This window comes from Tamandua tetradactyla, chromosome 10 (assembly GCF_023851605.1).
Source record: "Tamandua tetradactyla isolate mTamTet1 chromosome 10, mTamTet1.pri, whole genome shotgun sequence".
NCBI lineage: Eukaryota > Metazoa > Chordata > Mammalia > Pilosa > Myrmecophagidae > Tamandua > Tamandua tetradactyla.
The window spans coordinates 99,423,865-99,438,603 of NC_135336.1; the positions used below are offsets into that span (position 1 = coordinate 99,423,865).

The window sequence follows — 14,739 nt, forward strand, 5'->3', positions numbered from 1 at the left end:
TTTAGAAGAAGACACAAGACTCTTGGGTCAGAGATACAGAAATGTATTACTTACGGCACAGCAGGAAGCCTGGGCTTTGTGTTTGTCTCTGCTCCCCTTGCCCCCATGTTCCCTGAGGATGATGTGGGAAACCCAGGTGGAAGTTTTACATGCAGTGGGTTTGTGTCACAGCTGAGGATCCCAACCTTAGAAAACCTAAATCTTCTACAATGGGCTGGAAGCAATCCTGCCTCTACCTTGCTCTAGAGAGAGACATTATCTTTATCATATAGGACAGTGGAGAAACCTTTCCTTTGCTCTGGAGACAGATGTCATCTCATCTTCTGAGGCTGCTCACTATACAGACCCCATTGAAAAAATATTCTGGAACAAAATGGTAGTTAGGGCCTCTGCTCCTAAAACATGCAAAGTTGTGTCCCACCTGTCCCCTGCAAGTGAGATCAGTGTTTGAGCTCTTAGGAAATTCTCTCTCTTTATTCAGCTTTGTGTATAGAAACAGAGGGGTGGAGAGGCAGAGGGGGGAAGGCTGGAGTTTCTCTTACCCCAGCAGGAGCGACCCTGAGCAGTGGGTTTCCAGGGGAATGCAGTGTGGAGGGAAGGATAGCTCCAAATAGCCACAGGGATTGTTTCTTGGTGGTCCCTATTTGTCAGTCAATTGCTCAATCCAACAATCGATCCATCAGTCAGTCAGTTCAAAGTTCTCCCTCTTTTTCTTCTTTGTATGAGGTTCTCATACAAATTAACTTCACAGTAAATTTTAAAGCATCCAGGGGGAGTTTTTCATTCGATACTGCAGGACCAGGAGCTTGAACCGCAGGGTATTTGTGAGCTCCCTGGCAAAGACCAGGCCCAGTTCTGGTTGTCGCAGGGAAAGCACAGTCGGGTCAGATGGGTGTCTCTGCTTGCCCCCGACAGGCTGGTTGCTGCGTGTCTCTTCTTGATGACAAAAGGAACAAATGGGTTCTGTGAACCACTGCCAGTCACACGAGGTCCCGGTTAATGGCGCTGAAGAAGATGATGATGGAAATGTGTGCTCTGTCTGAGTTATGTCGCTTTTTCTTGGCTAGGTTGAGAAATCATTCCCACCGGCTCTTTCTGACTTGTACAGAAGAGGGAAGCTGCAGATGCAGATTGTGTCGCTCCAGGCTGGAAGCGTGGTTGCAAAACTCAGAGTCACGGTGCAAGACCCCGAGATCCCCGTGGACGTTTCGACATTGGCTGCCATGCTCCCGCCACTGTTTGCAAGCACAGTGTTCCGCATTGACCAGCAGGGGACGCTAGTGCAAGGTAGGTTCTAATTCTCAAGCCCTGCGTGCACGCCATGATGCCCTCCAGCTTCTAGGTGACATTATTTTGGGTCAACATGTATTTTATCCCCAAAGAGAAATAAAGTAAACGAAATGAGAATCCTTAGTTTGGGTTCCTCCACCAGAATCAGGCATCATGGGGCCTTAAGCCTGAAACACCAACTCCACTTGCATTTCACACCTTCATTGGCCCAGGTAGGAGAAGCTTCTGGAGAGCCTGGGGTTGAGCACCCACCTGCAAGGACAATGCCCCTTTGCTATTGCAGGCCCAGGGTACAGGGTGAAACCTGGGTGGGGGAGTCTGGGGGTGCATGTGTGTGTGTCTTGTACTCAGGACCCCTGCCTCGTTGTGGGACTGTGGGACTTGCTAATGTGTGGGTCTACTTCCTTAGCCCATACATTATTTAATTTTGCTTGATATTGCCTTGAAAGCAAGTAGTACTCAGAAATCATAGGTGCAGAAGGCAGACAATGAGAGAGAGAGACAGAGAGAGACAGAGACAGAGAGAGCGGGCTCTGGCATTTAAGGAAAGTTTTGCCATTCAAATTTGAGGTTGAGTCCCCCTGCGACATCAAAGAGCCTCAGTCTGGGTGTCTCTTCTTGATGACAAAGGGAACAAATGGGTTCTGTGAAAAGGTGGAAGTGATGTCCATCTGGACCCCCTCTGAGAGCGGGTTCCTTCATGTGCTCTGAGCCCAGTGTCTGCTGGCTCTCGGTCCCAAACTTCCCCTGTCCCAGGAATGCAGGGAAGGCCAAGGGTGTGTGTGCAATTTGAAGTTGCACCTGGAGAATACCTGCTTGTGCAGCCTGGGGGCTGCTCTGTTCCCTCGGTGCACCTCGAGGAGGGAGACGCCACGGCAGCTCAGCCTCTGCACCGGGAGCTGGGCAGGAGCCGGGCAGGAGCCGGGGCCTGGGCAGGCTGTGTCTCTCCAGCAGTCTCAGCCCAGCCCGTCTCCACTGCTCTCCAAGGACCAGGCCGCACGGTTTCACATCACGGTCACATGAGTGGGGGACTGAATGGTGGTCCCCAGACCCGTGGACCTGCACCCCGAAGCCTGTGCCTGTGACCTCATTTGGAATTAGGGTCTTTGCCGATGTAAGTGAAAGATCCTGAAATGAGATCGCCCTGGGTCACGGCAAGTGTCCTCATAAAAGACACACAGAGAAGACACCCAGATACCCAGGGACGACAGATGCTGTCAGGCCCAGGACCACCTGAAGCCCCAGGGGCTGGCGGCGGCGGGGAAGGAGCCTCGGCTGGCACCTTTGGTGGCATCCGGGCCCAGCCCACACCTGATGTCAGGCTTCTGGCCTCCAGAACGCTCTGCTGTTTGAAGTCACCAGATTTTTGTTTTTTCCTCTTTATTTTTCTTTGAAGTCACCAGCAGCCCAGGACGCGGATGCAAAGGAAGAAGGGTCCCTTGCATTTCCAATGGCAGGGACTCCTAAATAGGTCCTTTAAAAGCGTTCCCACCGGTCCCTTCCCCAGAGGTTCCAGAAGCCCCCTCAGCAGTTAGGGCCTTCGGGCCGGCTCCTGCCCGGCAGAGCTGCTGACCCACAGCGGCTGCTCACCTCACTTTTCAGAGCAGGGGGCTGAGGGAAGGGTCTCCCAGGCCGCTGACCCAGGAAGTGGCCTTGGGCTGTTGGGTGGCCGGGGGGCGGGCAGCCCGTCTCTACACAGCATCTGAGTCACCAGCTTCTCCTGACTCCAGCCCACGGGGCAGCCGCTGGGCACACGGCCTCCCCCTGCTGGGCAGCAGCCCAGTGCTCTGCGTCTGCCGGGACAGGTAACCAGCAGCTGGGGGGCTGCAAACAACAGAATGATATTCTCCACTGTTCTGGGGCTCGACACCCCAAATCAAGGGCCTGGCAGAGCCACACTCCTTCAGAAAGCCTAGGGGACATTTTCTGCCTTTTCCCGCCCTTTGGTGGTCCCTGGGAATCGTGGTGTGCTTGGCTTGCGGGAACATCACTCTGACCTCTACCTCTGTCTTCCCAGGGCCGTCCTCCTGCTCGGTTGCTCCCTTGGGTGGGGGTGTGTCTGAGGTCCCCTACCCCCGCCATGGGGGGTCAGGCTGGCCTTCCGTATTTCTGTCCCCACAGGGGCAGGCTGCGGCATGGCGGTTAGCTCATGGGCCCTGAAACAGGCCGGAATCCCAGCTCTGCCACCTACTTGCTGTGGGACCTAGGATGGTGCTTCCACCTTCCCGAGCCTCATCTGTGAAATGGGGAGATGATCAGGACACGCTGCCAGCTGGGGCTGCCAGCCACCAAGAGGGTCAGCCCACCTCCCACACCGAGCCTGAGCTTCTCCAGGCTGGATGGTTATGTCTAGGGCGAGTTCTCAGCCCGGCTGGGCCCCTGCGGGCCCTTCCTGCTCAGGGGGCTTCTCTCCCTCTCCCCTCACGCGACCCCCCTTGCACCATGCCCCAGCTCTCTTGCCCTGTCCCCCTTCCTACAGGTCCACTCTCAGGAGAGGGTGGCATGCTCGCTTGCTCTCTGGGTGGGGCCTCTGCCTTTAAGATCGCGGCCCGATGTCAGCCAGAGGAGTGCAACTCTGACAAGGCCCTGTTCTCGGGTAGGGGGAGGAGCCTCTTGGGTCTGTGGGCCCTGGCTGGCAGCCCCCAGAGGTCCCCTTCTCTGTTCCCTCCCCTGTGCCCTGATGGGTGCCCTGAGTGGGTTTTCTGCCCCTAAACTCGCTGGCACTGCCTTTTGTTGGAGCCCCACGTGCCTGCCTTTCTCTGGGAGTCAACCAGATGCTTGCAGATGCTCCTCCCAGGTCCCCCACCCCGCCAGCCCCCCAGGAGAGTCAGAGGGCTCTGGTGTAGGGCAGCTCCCGCCAAGGGCACTCTGCAGGCACAGGAGGACAACATGTGGCCTGCCGGGACCCGGCCCCTTGCCAGGGCAGGGCAGTCCCAGGAACTCCAGCCACCTGGGCTTTCTCCCTGTCTTTGGGGCCAGCTCAGGGGGCACCGTGTACCAGGGAGTGGCAGCTCTGTGGCAGGTGTCCCCTGGCCCCAGGAGGTGGGTCAGGTTCTCCCCCATGCTGCAGGGCTGGGGGTGAGGGAGCAGCTCCCTGCCCAGTGGTCCTGCCCATCCTTGTCAGGCCTGGAGGGGGCACAAGGGCCCTCTCACTTGCTCTTCCTGCCTGCCCACCTCCGTTGCTCTCCACTGCAGGTGTGAGCTGACCGTGATGGCCAGGTTCAGCACAGATGGGGTAAAGCTGCGGGTGCACCTTCCTCTGGCTGACCAGCACCTGCTTGGGGATGGGGCATTGGGAGGCGAGGGGCAGGTGATCACCTCACACTGCAAACAGACGCCACGTGTGCTGTGGCTTGGGCACGTCTCATCTGGCACCTCCTTTTCTCCAGCCTGGGCTCTGCAGGTGCCTCAGCTCCCCCCGATCCCCAGGGCGGCTGCCTGCAGGCCAGCGGGGTGGGAATGCAGGGAGCAAAGCAGCGCCCTGGCAATAGTGAGCGCTCTTGGGCAGGAAGGTGTCCTTGTTGCATCAGCTGACGGGCTTGCTGCTCTCTGGGGAAACCCACTGCTTGCGTGGAGAGGAAAGCCAGACTCCCCACAGGTCGGCTTAAGGTTTGGGGGGCAAAGCTGAGAAGCCCACAAGAGCCTTCTACGGCTCGGCTGCATGTTTTCTTCGAACTAAATGGAACTGGCCCTTAGGTTGCCTTGAACTCAGGCCCAGGCCCGGCTCAGCTGGACACTGGGCGTGGAGCAGCACCTTCCAGAGGGGGCTTCTGACGGCAGCTCCCTTGAGGCCGGCCCCAAGGGTCTCAGGCCCGCCCTGCCCTCCCCCGGCCTCAGCTCTAGCACCCCACACGGGAAGCACGCCCCCTCCCTGCAGAGGCGGCTCCTCCGATCCCTCCCCAGCCACCAGGCACCACCCCAGGAGGCGAGGTGAGGTTGTTGCTGCCCTGGGCTGAAGGCTGGAACTGAGCATGTAGGAAACTGTCTCCCACCCCAGCTCCTTCCCCCTTGAAATACAGCCCAAGCTGCTCCTGCCTTCAGGCTGTGTTGCAGCAACACTTGATTGTTTAGTCAAAACACAGCAGGCTGTCAGGGTCTCCCCCGTGGAGCAAGTGTGGGATGGGATGGCCACCCCCAGGGGGAGCCCGAGGCAGGGAGAGGAAGAGGAGGAGAAAGAGTAGGGATGGCATCCCTGGGGAATTTTCTGCCTCACAATTTGGGCTCATGCCAGTCCCGGCTGACCTGGAAACATGGGTGCAGGTGAGGGTGTCAGCGATTGGGGGCGCTGTGGGGGGAGGGGCGGGCTCTCGGTGATGGACATTACCTGGGGTCTTGGGGACGTGACTTTGTTTCCAGAGGCTGTTGTGACAAAGTGCCCTGACCTGTGGGACTGGAAACTGCAGAACGTGGTTCTCACGGCTCTGGCGGCCAAGTCCAAATTCAAGGTGTGGGCTGGGCGGGGCGCCCTCTGAGGTGTGGTGTCCGCTGGTGGCCGAGCTGCTCTCTGGCTCTGCTCTGTCACTGTGCGGCCGTCGCCTCTGTCGGCCTGTCTGTGTCCGAGCTCCCTCTTCCTAGAAGGGCCCGTCGTATTGGGCCAGGGCACACCCTACTCATTTGGCATTTTAACGACTCACGTCTTCAGAGACCCTATTTCCAAATAGAATCACCTTCATGGGTCTGGGCGTTAGGACCTGGCTGGGCAACACCCTCAATTCAAGCCACAACAGGACAATTCCAGGACATGGAGGGGGCACCCAGCGCCGTTCCCACACCTGCCCCAACACCTGGGCGCTGTGAAGCGACGCGGGAAGTTCACGCTGTGCTTTACTCCTGGCTCAGCTGGTTTCTCTCTTTCTTGATTGAAGCACTGACTCTCAAGGGATGTTGGTGTGTGGGAGAAAGGGGGGTACATCTCAACTTTTCTAGGTCTGGGGACAGAGAATACATAAGGGAGGACTACACTTGCACTTTTGTGTGCTAACGCCACGCAGACAACCACCATTCCCTCATTTTGCCCCCTTAGAAGCCAGCAGCCACGTTAGCCTGGGGTCAAGGGCAGGTGGTTTCTCCGGAGGGGGCTCGTGTCGGGGTTCTGCCCCCCCGGGCCCCACTTGATGGCTCCTCTGCCCCTTCCCCCACCACCTGTGTGCTCCCAGCCCTTCCCTACATCGCGGTGTCAGGGAGAGAGGCAAGCGCGTCGTGTCCTCTGAGCGCCTCGGGTCATTTTGTCGCCTCTGTCCGCTCTGATAGACTGGGACGAGTGTGCCGACAGCCAGGAGAACGACTGCGCGCCGGCCGCCCGCTGCGTCAACCTCGAAGGCTCCTACACCTGCGAGTGCTGGACCACCCGGGACGCCCACCCCGCCCGGGCAGGCCGCGTCTGTGAGGGTGGGTCCCCGAAACCTCTGGGGAACGGGGTGCAGAGGGGGAGTGAAGGGGAAGGTACAGAGGGCGCCGTGTCTAGGCCACCCCCCCTAGATTTTTAGGAGCCCACAGAAATGTTTTAATTTCGATTTTTTTTTAAATCAGCAAAAAAAGTGAATATGATGGTAAGGAATATATACTAATGAATCCAACCTGGGTCTTCATCTCACACCAAGGCAGTTGTAAAATATAACTTTTATTTTATTTTTTTATGGAGGAAGGGGCCCACATGGCCCTGGCCCTGGGAGGTCCCCCCCAGGCGGCTGTGAGCCCCAGGGTGCATGGCAGCCCAGGAAGCGCAGTGTGGAGGTGCCTGGGCCCCCTGAGTCCCTGTCCTGGGCCCGTTCCGGCCGGTCAGCAGGGACTGGCTGGCGTGCTGGGTCTGGCAGCATGAGGAAGCGGTGTCCAGACCTAACATGGGGTGAGGGGTTGGCCATCCCCAGCCCGGCCCCAGGCTGGGGTGGAGGCGCTTAGCCACCCTTCCGCACCGGCCCGCAGCCTGGGAGGGGCAGGCACAAGACTGTCCTTCAGCAGGAGCGTTGTTCTGCTTCCTACACCCCCGTCTCCTCTCCTGTTTGGTTTTGTTTTTATTTACGCGGACATCTGGCTGCCCCTAGACGGGTCCCATGCGTGTGGCTCCACGTCCCTGACAGCCTGAGGGGCTGCCCAAGGCGGGCGAGAACCGAGCCCGGCACCTGCGCCCTGGTTCTGCAGACATCGGGGCAGCCCCTTTGTTCTTGGGGCCTTACTCGGTCGTTTGCAAAGTGGAGCTGCCTGCCTGGCTCCTCATGACAGCTCTGGGGAGACTGAGTTCAGAAATACTAGCTGACATAGTCCAAGCCCCCAGTTTGGGTCTAGCTGGGGTGGGGGTGGGGGTGCAGGGGCAGCCTGGTTGGACAGCCCACCTTTTCCTCCCAGGCTGGGGACCCTTATTGCTCAGGAGGTCTCAGACATGAGCATGACAGGGGTCGACCAGATGCCCCTTCTGAGAGTGGCTGGTGTCTGAAAGTGACTGTGTGTCTTGGCAGGTGAAATGGTAAGCCCCATGGGAGGCACGCTGTCTCCCACAACAGAGATAACGGCTCCAGCTCTCGGGACTGGCACAGCAGCTGATGGTATAGCGGAAACTGCAGACAGGTCCACCCTGGGCCCAGAGACCCCCGCCATGTTGCACCTGCGGAGCACCCTGGAAGCAGGCCAGGCCCAGACACCTGTACCCCCACCCAGAAGAGGGGGTGACAGCGACATGGTTGGGTACGACTGGAACAGCACAAGGGGAGCAGTGGAGGAGGAGGTGTCCAGCCAGGCCCCAGACCTGGTGACAGGCCAGTGGAGAACTGGTGGGCTGGCCACCACCATCTCCCCCTCCAGGGCCCCCAAGCCAACCCATGGCTCCCTCCTGGGGGCCTCAGGCCTGCTGGATCCCCCTGGACAGCTCCTGCAAAACATGACCACTGAGTTGTCCTCCTGGTCATCCCCTACCGAGGGCCCCAAGGGCCATATCGTGTGGCATGCTAGCGTCCCCATGCAGGAAATTCCATCTACACTGCCGTGGAACAGGGATCCTGGACCCTCCAGCTTCCCGGGTCCGACGCTCACCCTCAGCCCCACTTCACTGAAGACCCCTTCCTGTGGTGAGTGCTTGAGCAGCGCTTCTTGTAGTCCTTGGGGCAGGAAAAGGCCAGAGAGTGATGGAAACTGTAGCCTGTGTGATTTCAAGTTGGCAAAGACTTACAGAATATAGAGTCCAAAGGCATTTGGAACTACTGGATGGTCTTTCCAGGTGGTGGTTGAATATTCCACAGCACAGGGAAGCAGGATCATTCAGCACTGGTTCCTGGTTTAGAGAAAACTGGGTCTCTTCATTTTCTCTCCAGCCCTTTCCTCCCCACAACATGAGTCTCCAGGTAGTGGGACAGGAAGCTGGACATGTGGGAAGGGACTTTGGGTCTATTGGTTCCATTAGGCCCCGAAACGCCTCCCACCAACAGCTCTGCACCCCCCAGGGCTTTGCACCTCTAGGAGCTCTGCCTTCTGCAGTAATGCATCCCCACAGTTCTGTACCCCACAGCAATTCTGCACCCCCAAATATGCTGCACCTCATAGTCTGTACTTTGAAGCAAAGTTACTCCCTGACAGTCTGTACCCTCACACTTCTGCACCCCACAGCAGCTCTGTACCTCCCCCGCAGTGCTGCACCTTCTGCAGTTGTGCACCCAAACAGTTCTGCACCCCCAACAGTTCTCTGCCCAGCTGCTCTGCATCCTCTACCACTCTGAATGCCCACAGCTCCGCATGTCCATGGTTGTGCACCCCAATAGTTCTGCACTTCTGTAGCTCTGCAGCCCTCAATAGTTTTGCACCCTCAGCAGTTCCACATTGTGTGGTGAGGGCTTAGACATTGCCAAGGGCCCTGGGTGCACTTAGGAGATATGGGCCTGGGCTGTGCCGGAGATAGGCTGTAAATGCTGCTGGCATGTCTGTGTGAGATTGCTGAGCTGTTCCAACCCTGGGTTTAATCCAAATGAAATTGGCAACTGATTGCCATCGATGCATTTCATCTACTAAATGTAGAGCAGGTTCCTGGTCTAAACCTTAAAGCCCACATAACCCCTGGCCAGCAGTGCCCACCCTGCTGAGACCTCAGTAGGTCCACCCAGGGGCTTGAAGGTGGACGCTCCCTGGGTAGTTGCTGCCCAGAACCTGCCCACAAGGCCTTGGTTTTTGGAAGTCCAGGGACATCTTTGGTGTGTCTGAGTCATACCCTGAAGCCAAACCAAGCCCAGAGTCCTTTTCTGTATGAGGGCCGTGGGGCTGTACTGCACAGGACATGGCTTGGCTGGTGCCGCCTGAGAACCCTCCAGGTTCCCACTGTGTTGAGAAAGAAAGTCTGTGCATTTTCACTTTCTATTTCTTGGAGTTTTGCTTTGAGAGGTTATGCTCCCTTAAGCCTCAGTGAGCATTACCCTCTTGACCAAACAGCCATTCCCTGTGGGGTGCTCGCCTGAGGGAAGGAAAGAAGAGAGACTTAGGGGCTTTTGCATTTAAAATAAAAACAAAAACAAAAAAACAACCACCACACAAGGCCTCCCTGCATTCTGCTCCTACCTAGAACACACTGCTAACCCTGACCTTGGCCTGCTCGATCACCTGACTTCATTACTATGTGGTCTTATGCCTTTTCCATTCCTTCTGTGCGTTTTTGGGAGTTCTTCATGAAATACTGGTCTCCAAGTTCAGGTGCTAGAGATCTAATGCGTCTTCATGCTCAGGGCTCTGTTGTATGATGGGAGGAGATGCTCGCCAGAACCAGCGTTTTATTGGGCAGGGAACCTTGGGGTGCACTTTGCTCTCGAATCTTGGTGCCCTGAGTAAGGCCATTCAGAGGGACAGTGGGGAACTGGCAACTGAGAACCAGGAAAGGGCAGTGGGCTAGGTACTGCTCAGACTAGGGGCTCCCTTTTTTTAGCAAGATGGATTTGGAGCTGTGTCTTCTCAAAGCCAGGCTTTTAGCATGGTTGCTATCTGAATTAGGAGTGGTTTTGGCATTACAAAGCCAGAGCAACTCAATGTAAGGCAAGTCTACGGGCTCGACTTCTAAGCAGCAATGGGTGTTTGAGCGTATGAACATGTGTGCATATGAGCAGATAGGAAGGCGTGTGTGTGTGTGCTCCCCATCCCGTGTCCCCACTCCTCTGTGTGCCTCGGGGGGCACTCTGCCTCGCAGAGCCTCAGTTTCTCATCTGTAGAATGAGGGAACCAGTTGGGTGATGTCAAGTCTCCTTGTACCTCTGTAATACTGAACCTAACAAACGCACCCTCCCAATCAAATGCCACCATACACGTGTGGTTTGGCCACAAAGCAAAAAAAGTTTCTCACAAATACACACAGGAATGTTCTTATGAACTTGTAGTCACACACACACACACACACACACACTCATCAACACGGGTACCTACAGTAAGGTTTTGAGGCAGGGTTTGTTCAACCTCCTTCTGGAGTGGGCTTGAGGTACTCCAACCACCACACAGGGCCTCCCACCTCACCCCAGCCTGACACCTGCCCATCACCTGGTGTGTTCTCAAGCTGAGAGTGCTCCCCATGTTTCTTGGAAGAGTTTAAATCAACCACATGTAGATTCCTCAGGGATGGAAAGGTCCACTCTCAAACCTGGGGATGTCAGCCTTTCTCTAAGCCAAATTCTTGGAAAACTCCTACCTTCCAAGCTTTTCTTTGGCCCTTTGTTAAATGTGGCAGAAGGAGCTCTGGGTGTGTGTGTTGGGATCCTCTCTCCATTTGCTTCCCTGCAGGAAAGGGTGGGGGTCTGATGCTTGCGCTTAGAAGTAAACACCAGTGTTGAGAATCACAGGCTCACCTGGCCTGGCATCTCTGCTGATGAGGAGCAGAGGTTCTCAAAGTGTGCTCCCTGGACCAGTAGCTTCCTGGGAACTTGGAGAAATGCAAATTCTCAGACCCCACCCCAGACATACTGAACTGAAATTCTGGGATGAGTCCAGCAATGTGTTTTACAAGCCTTGCCATTGCTCGGATGCACACTCAGGTCTGGGAAGCACCAAAGTGAAAAACAGGACAGGCACAAAAATGTTTTATTTTGCAAAACTGACCTAAACTGAGGAAGAGTTTAAGACATTCACCAATAAACAAAAACTGTGAGAGTTTTTCACCAAGAGACCCACCCTACAAGAAATGCTAAAGGAAAGGGAAGGGAAGGTGGTAGGAGCTTGGAGATGTACAAAGAAGTGAAGATCTCAATAAAGGTATGTAAATGGGTGAATGCAAAACCCAACAGCATGATAGCATCAGTATCTAATTCTACTTTTTCTTTCCTGTAAGATTTAGGATGCAATTTGACAAGAAATAACCATATTTCCATGTTATGGACACACCGAATATAAAGAAGGAATATGTGACAAAAACAACATACAGGGGGAAATGGAGGGGTTTAGGAGCAGAGACTGTGTATGCTATCTAAGTTGGTCTCTTGAACTGGTAGGCTATGGACAGGTTGTTTAATACAAACCCCAGGATAACCACAAAGAATGTATTTGAAAATATATACAGAAACATAAATGATGAAGGGATCAATCAGTTACACCACAAAAGATCAAATGTTCACAAAAGAAGGCCAAAAAAAGATATAAGATGCATTAGAAACAAAGAACAAAATGACTGAAGTAAATCTGACTTTTATTGGTGGCTATACTTAATGTAAATGGATTAAATGCCCAATCAAAAGACACAGGTTGGCAGAATGCATTAAAAAGCATGATCCAACCAAATGCTGTTTACAAGAGACTCATTTTAGACTCAAAGACATACACAGATTAAAATGGAGGAAAAAATACATATATAACATGCAAATAATAAACAGGAAGAGAGCTGGGGTAGCAATACAAACATTGGACAAAGTAGACTTTAAGTAAAAAACTGTTATGAGACAAAGAGGACACTGTACATTAATAAAAGGGTCAATCCACTAAGAAGAAATAATAATCATAACCATTTATGCACCTGACCACAGTGTCCCAAAATGCATGAGGTAAACACTGACATGACCGAAGGGAGAAACAGACACATCTACAATAACAGTTGCACACTTCAGCACACCACTTTCACCAATGGATAGAATCCCTACACGGAAGCTCAATGAGGAAATGGAGAACTTGAACAGTGCTATAAATGAACTAGGCCTAACAGACATGTATACAGCACTGCACTCTGAAACAGCAGATATACACACTTCTCAAATGCACAGGGTCATTTTCTGGGATAGATCACATGTTAGGTCACAGTGAATTTCAAAAGATTGAAATTATTCAAAGCATCTTCTCAGACCACAATGGAATGAAATGATAAACCAGTATCAGAGGGAGAACAGAGAATCCACAAATACCTGGAAGCTAAACAATACACTCCTAAACAGTCAATGGGTCAAAGAAGAAGTCACAAGGGAAATAAGGAAATGTCTTGAAATGAATGGAACAGACTCATGACATATCAAAACGTATGGGATACAGGGTGCTGTGATGGCTCAGTGGCAGAATTCTCGCCTGCCATGCCCTCTGGTTCAATTCCCAGTGCCTGCCCATGCAAAACAGACAAATAAACAAAAACTTATGGGGTGCAGAGAAGGCAGTGCTCAGAGGAAAACTTATAGCTCTAAATGCTTCTGTTAAAAAAGAAAGATGAACTCAAATCACAGACCAAACCTCATACCCGAAGGAGTTGGAAAAAGAAGAGCAAACTAAACCCAAAGTGAGCAGAAGGAAAGAAATAACAAAGATTAGAGCAGGAATAAATGAAATGGAGAATAAAAAACAAAAGAGAGAATCAGTAAATCCAAAAGTTGGCTCTTTGAAAAGATCAATGACATTAACAAGACTTTAGTTAGACTGACAAAGATAAAAAGAGAGGAGATGCAGGGGTGGGTGGACGCACCTGCGGCTGAGTTGGGTGCCCACCTTGGCTGATGCCCCAGGCTTTGTCTCTAGCGTCTGGGCCTCCAGGAGCCTGCAGAGCCCATCCTGCCAGTGGACAGGGGAGAGCAGAGACCCAGAGTCCACTGCATCTCTTCTCCCCAAGGAATGTAGGGGTTTAAGGTGAGGCTGGTTTCCAGGGTGCTGGCCCAGGTCAGCCAGGACCCTGTGCTCAGAAGGACCCTGAGCGTGGTGTAAAGCTCTGCTGTGGCCATGGTGAAATCTGAATTTTAGGATGAGGCCCCCACACTTTCGTTTTCACCAGACCCCACACACCCTGGTCACTGTGGGCCCCGCAGCTCTTGGTGACACAAAAGGCCCAGTCTTTTTAACTCCAGAGTCCCTCCTGTGCTTCCAGATGCAAGAACTTTGCTTTATTTATTTTCATATCTCTTCTGCCCCCTCCTCCCCACAGCCCCTGGTAGCATTGCCCTGCCCATGGCAAATGCCCAGTAAATTTCTTAAACTGGCTTCTGTTTAGCACATGCCTCCTTCCCGGTTAGCCAAGGGCCGGGACCACCTGAGAGATCTGGAACGAGCCCTGAGGAGCTGCTGCCTCCACCCTTATGCCTTCATCTGGGGTGTTTGGCTCTTAGGTTTCACGCGTGACATTTGAAAATGGAAAGTGAGACTGCCGCTGTGCCTTTAACCAACGGCGAAAGCCTGACCTGCATCTGCTGCTGGTGGCAGGGGGAGGGTGGCACAGAGAGATGCCCACTGGCTGAGCACTTTTGTAAATAAGTGCCTCTGACTTACGATAGCTTTTGAAATGTCTGTTCCCCTACACAGGGTCCTCACAGGCTTCGGCGCAGAGCGAGGCGTCTCCTGTCCCTCCTGGGAACTCTCTGGTCTCCATTTCAGCTCTGATTTTCCCTTCCCAGCTCCCGTCACCATCCAAAGGATTGTGGTTTCCAATGTGACCAGTGCCGGCTTCCACGTGGCGTGGGTGGCAGACCCCACCCTGCACCCCACTTTCCGGCTCACCCTGATGTCTCCGGGAAACCTCCCACTGGGCCTGGAGACGCAGAACACGAGCCTTGCGCTGTCCGGGCTGGCATCCGGCACTCTGCACCTGCTGGAGATCGTGGCCAAGGCCTGCGGGGCAGCCAGTGCTCCTGTCCACCTGAGAGTGAGGACAGGTACTGGGTTCCAGAAGCGTGATGGCCACCTGCTCTCAGAGGGGAGGGAGGAATGCATGAGCAGTTTAAGCGCTCAGCCCTTGCCTGACGGCTGCTGGTTTTCATTCACTTCTCCGTGGAGAGGCAACCAGCCTGCCCACTGCCTGCTTGGCTGACCCGGGGCTGCCAGACGTGAGTCGGCAGGCTATGGGCCAGTGGTGGCCTTGCCAGGTGCTCCGGCTCTGCCCACAGAGGTTGCAGCTGCTCACCCCTACATGCCCTGGGGGCCCCTACTTGACGTTCAGGAAGAACAATCACAGGCAGCCAGTCTGTGAACAGACCAACAGAGTCTGGAGCAGAAAAAAGGAGCAGTCATAGAATTGAGTGATAACAAATCCAGTGTAAACTC

At 54.3% G+C, this 14,739-nt stretch overlaps 1 protein-coding gene across 1 annotated transcript in view; it reads left to right on the forward strand.

Annotated features, from left to right (window-relative positions):
* Nucleotides 1-14,739, forward strand: part of UMODL1 (uromodulin like 1) — a 71,820-nt gene that overhangs the window by 37,552 nt on the left and 19,529 nt on the right. Inside the window, exons 10-13 of the mRNA XM_077117507.1 lie at nt 1,068-1,287; nt 6,541-6,678; nt 7,743-8,348; nt 14,094-14,351. Coding sequence (XP_076973622.1) covers nt 1,068-1,287; nt 6,541-6,678; nt 7,743-8,348; nt 14,094-14,351 — 1,222 coding nt within the window. The remainder of the gene's footprint in view (nt 1-1,067; nt 1,288-6,540; nt 6,679-7,742; nt 8,349-14,093; nt 14,352-14,739) is intronic.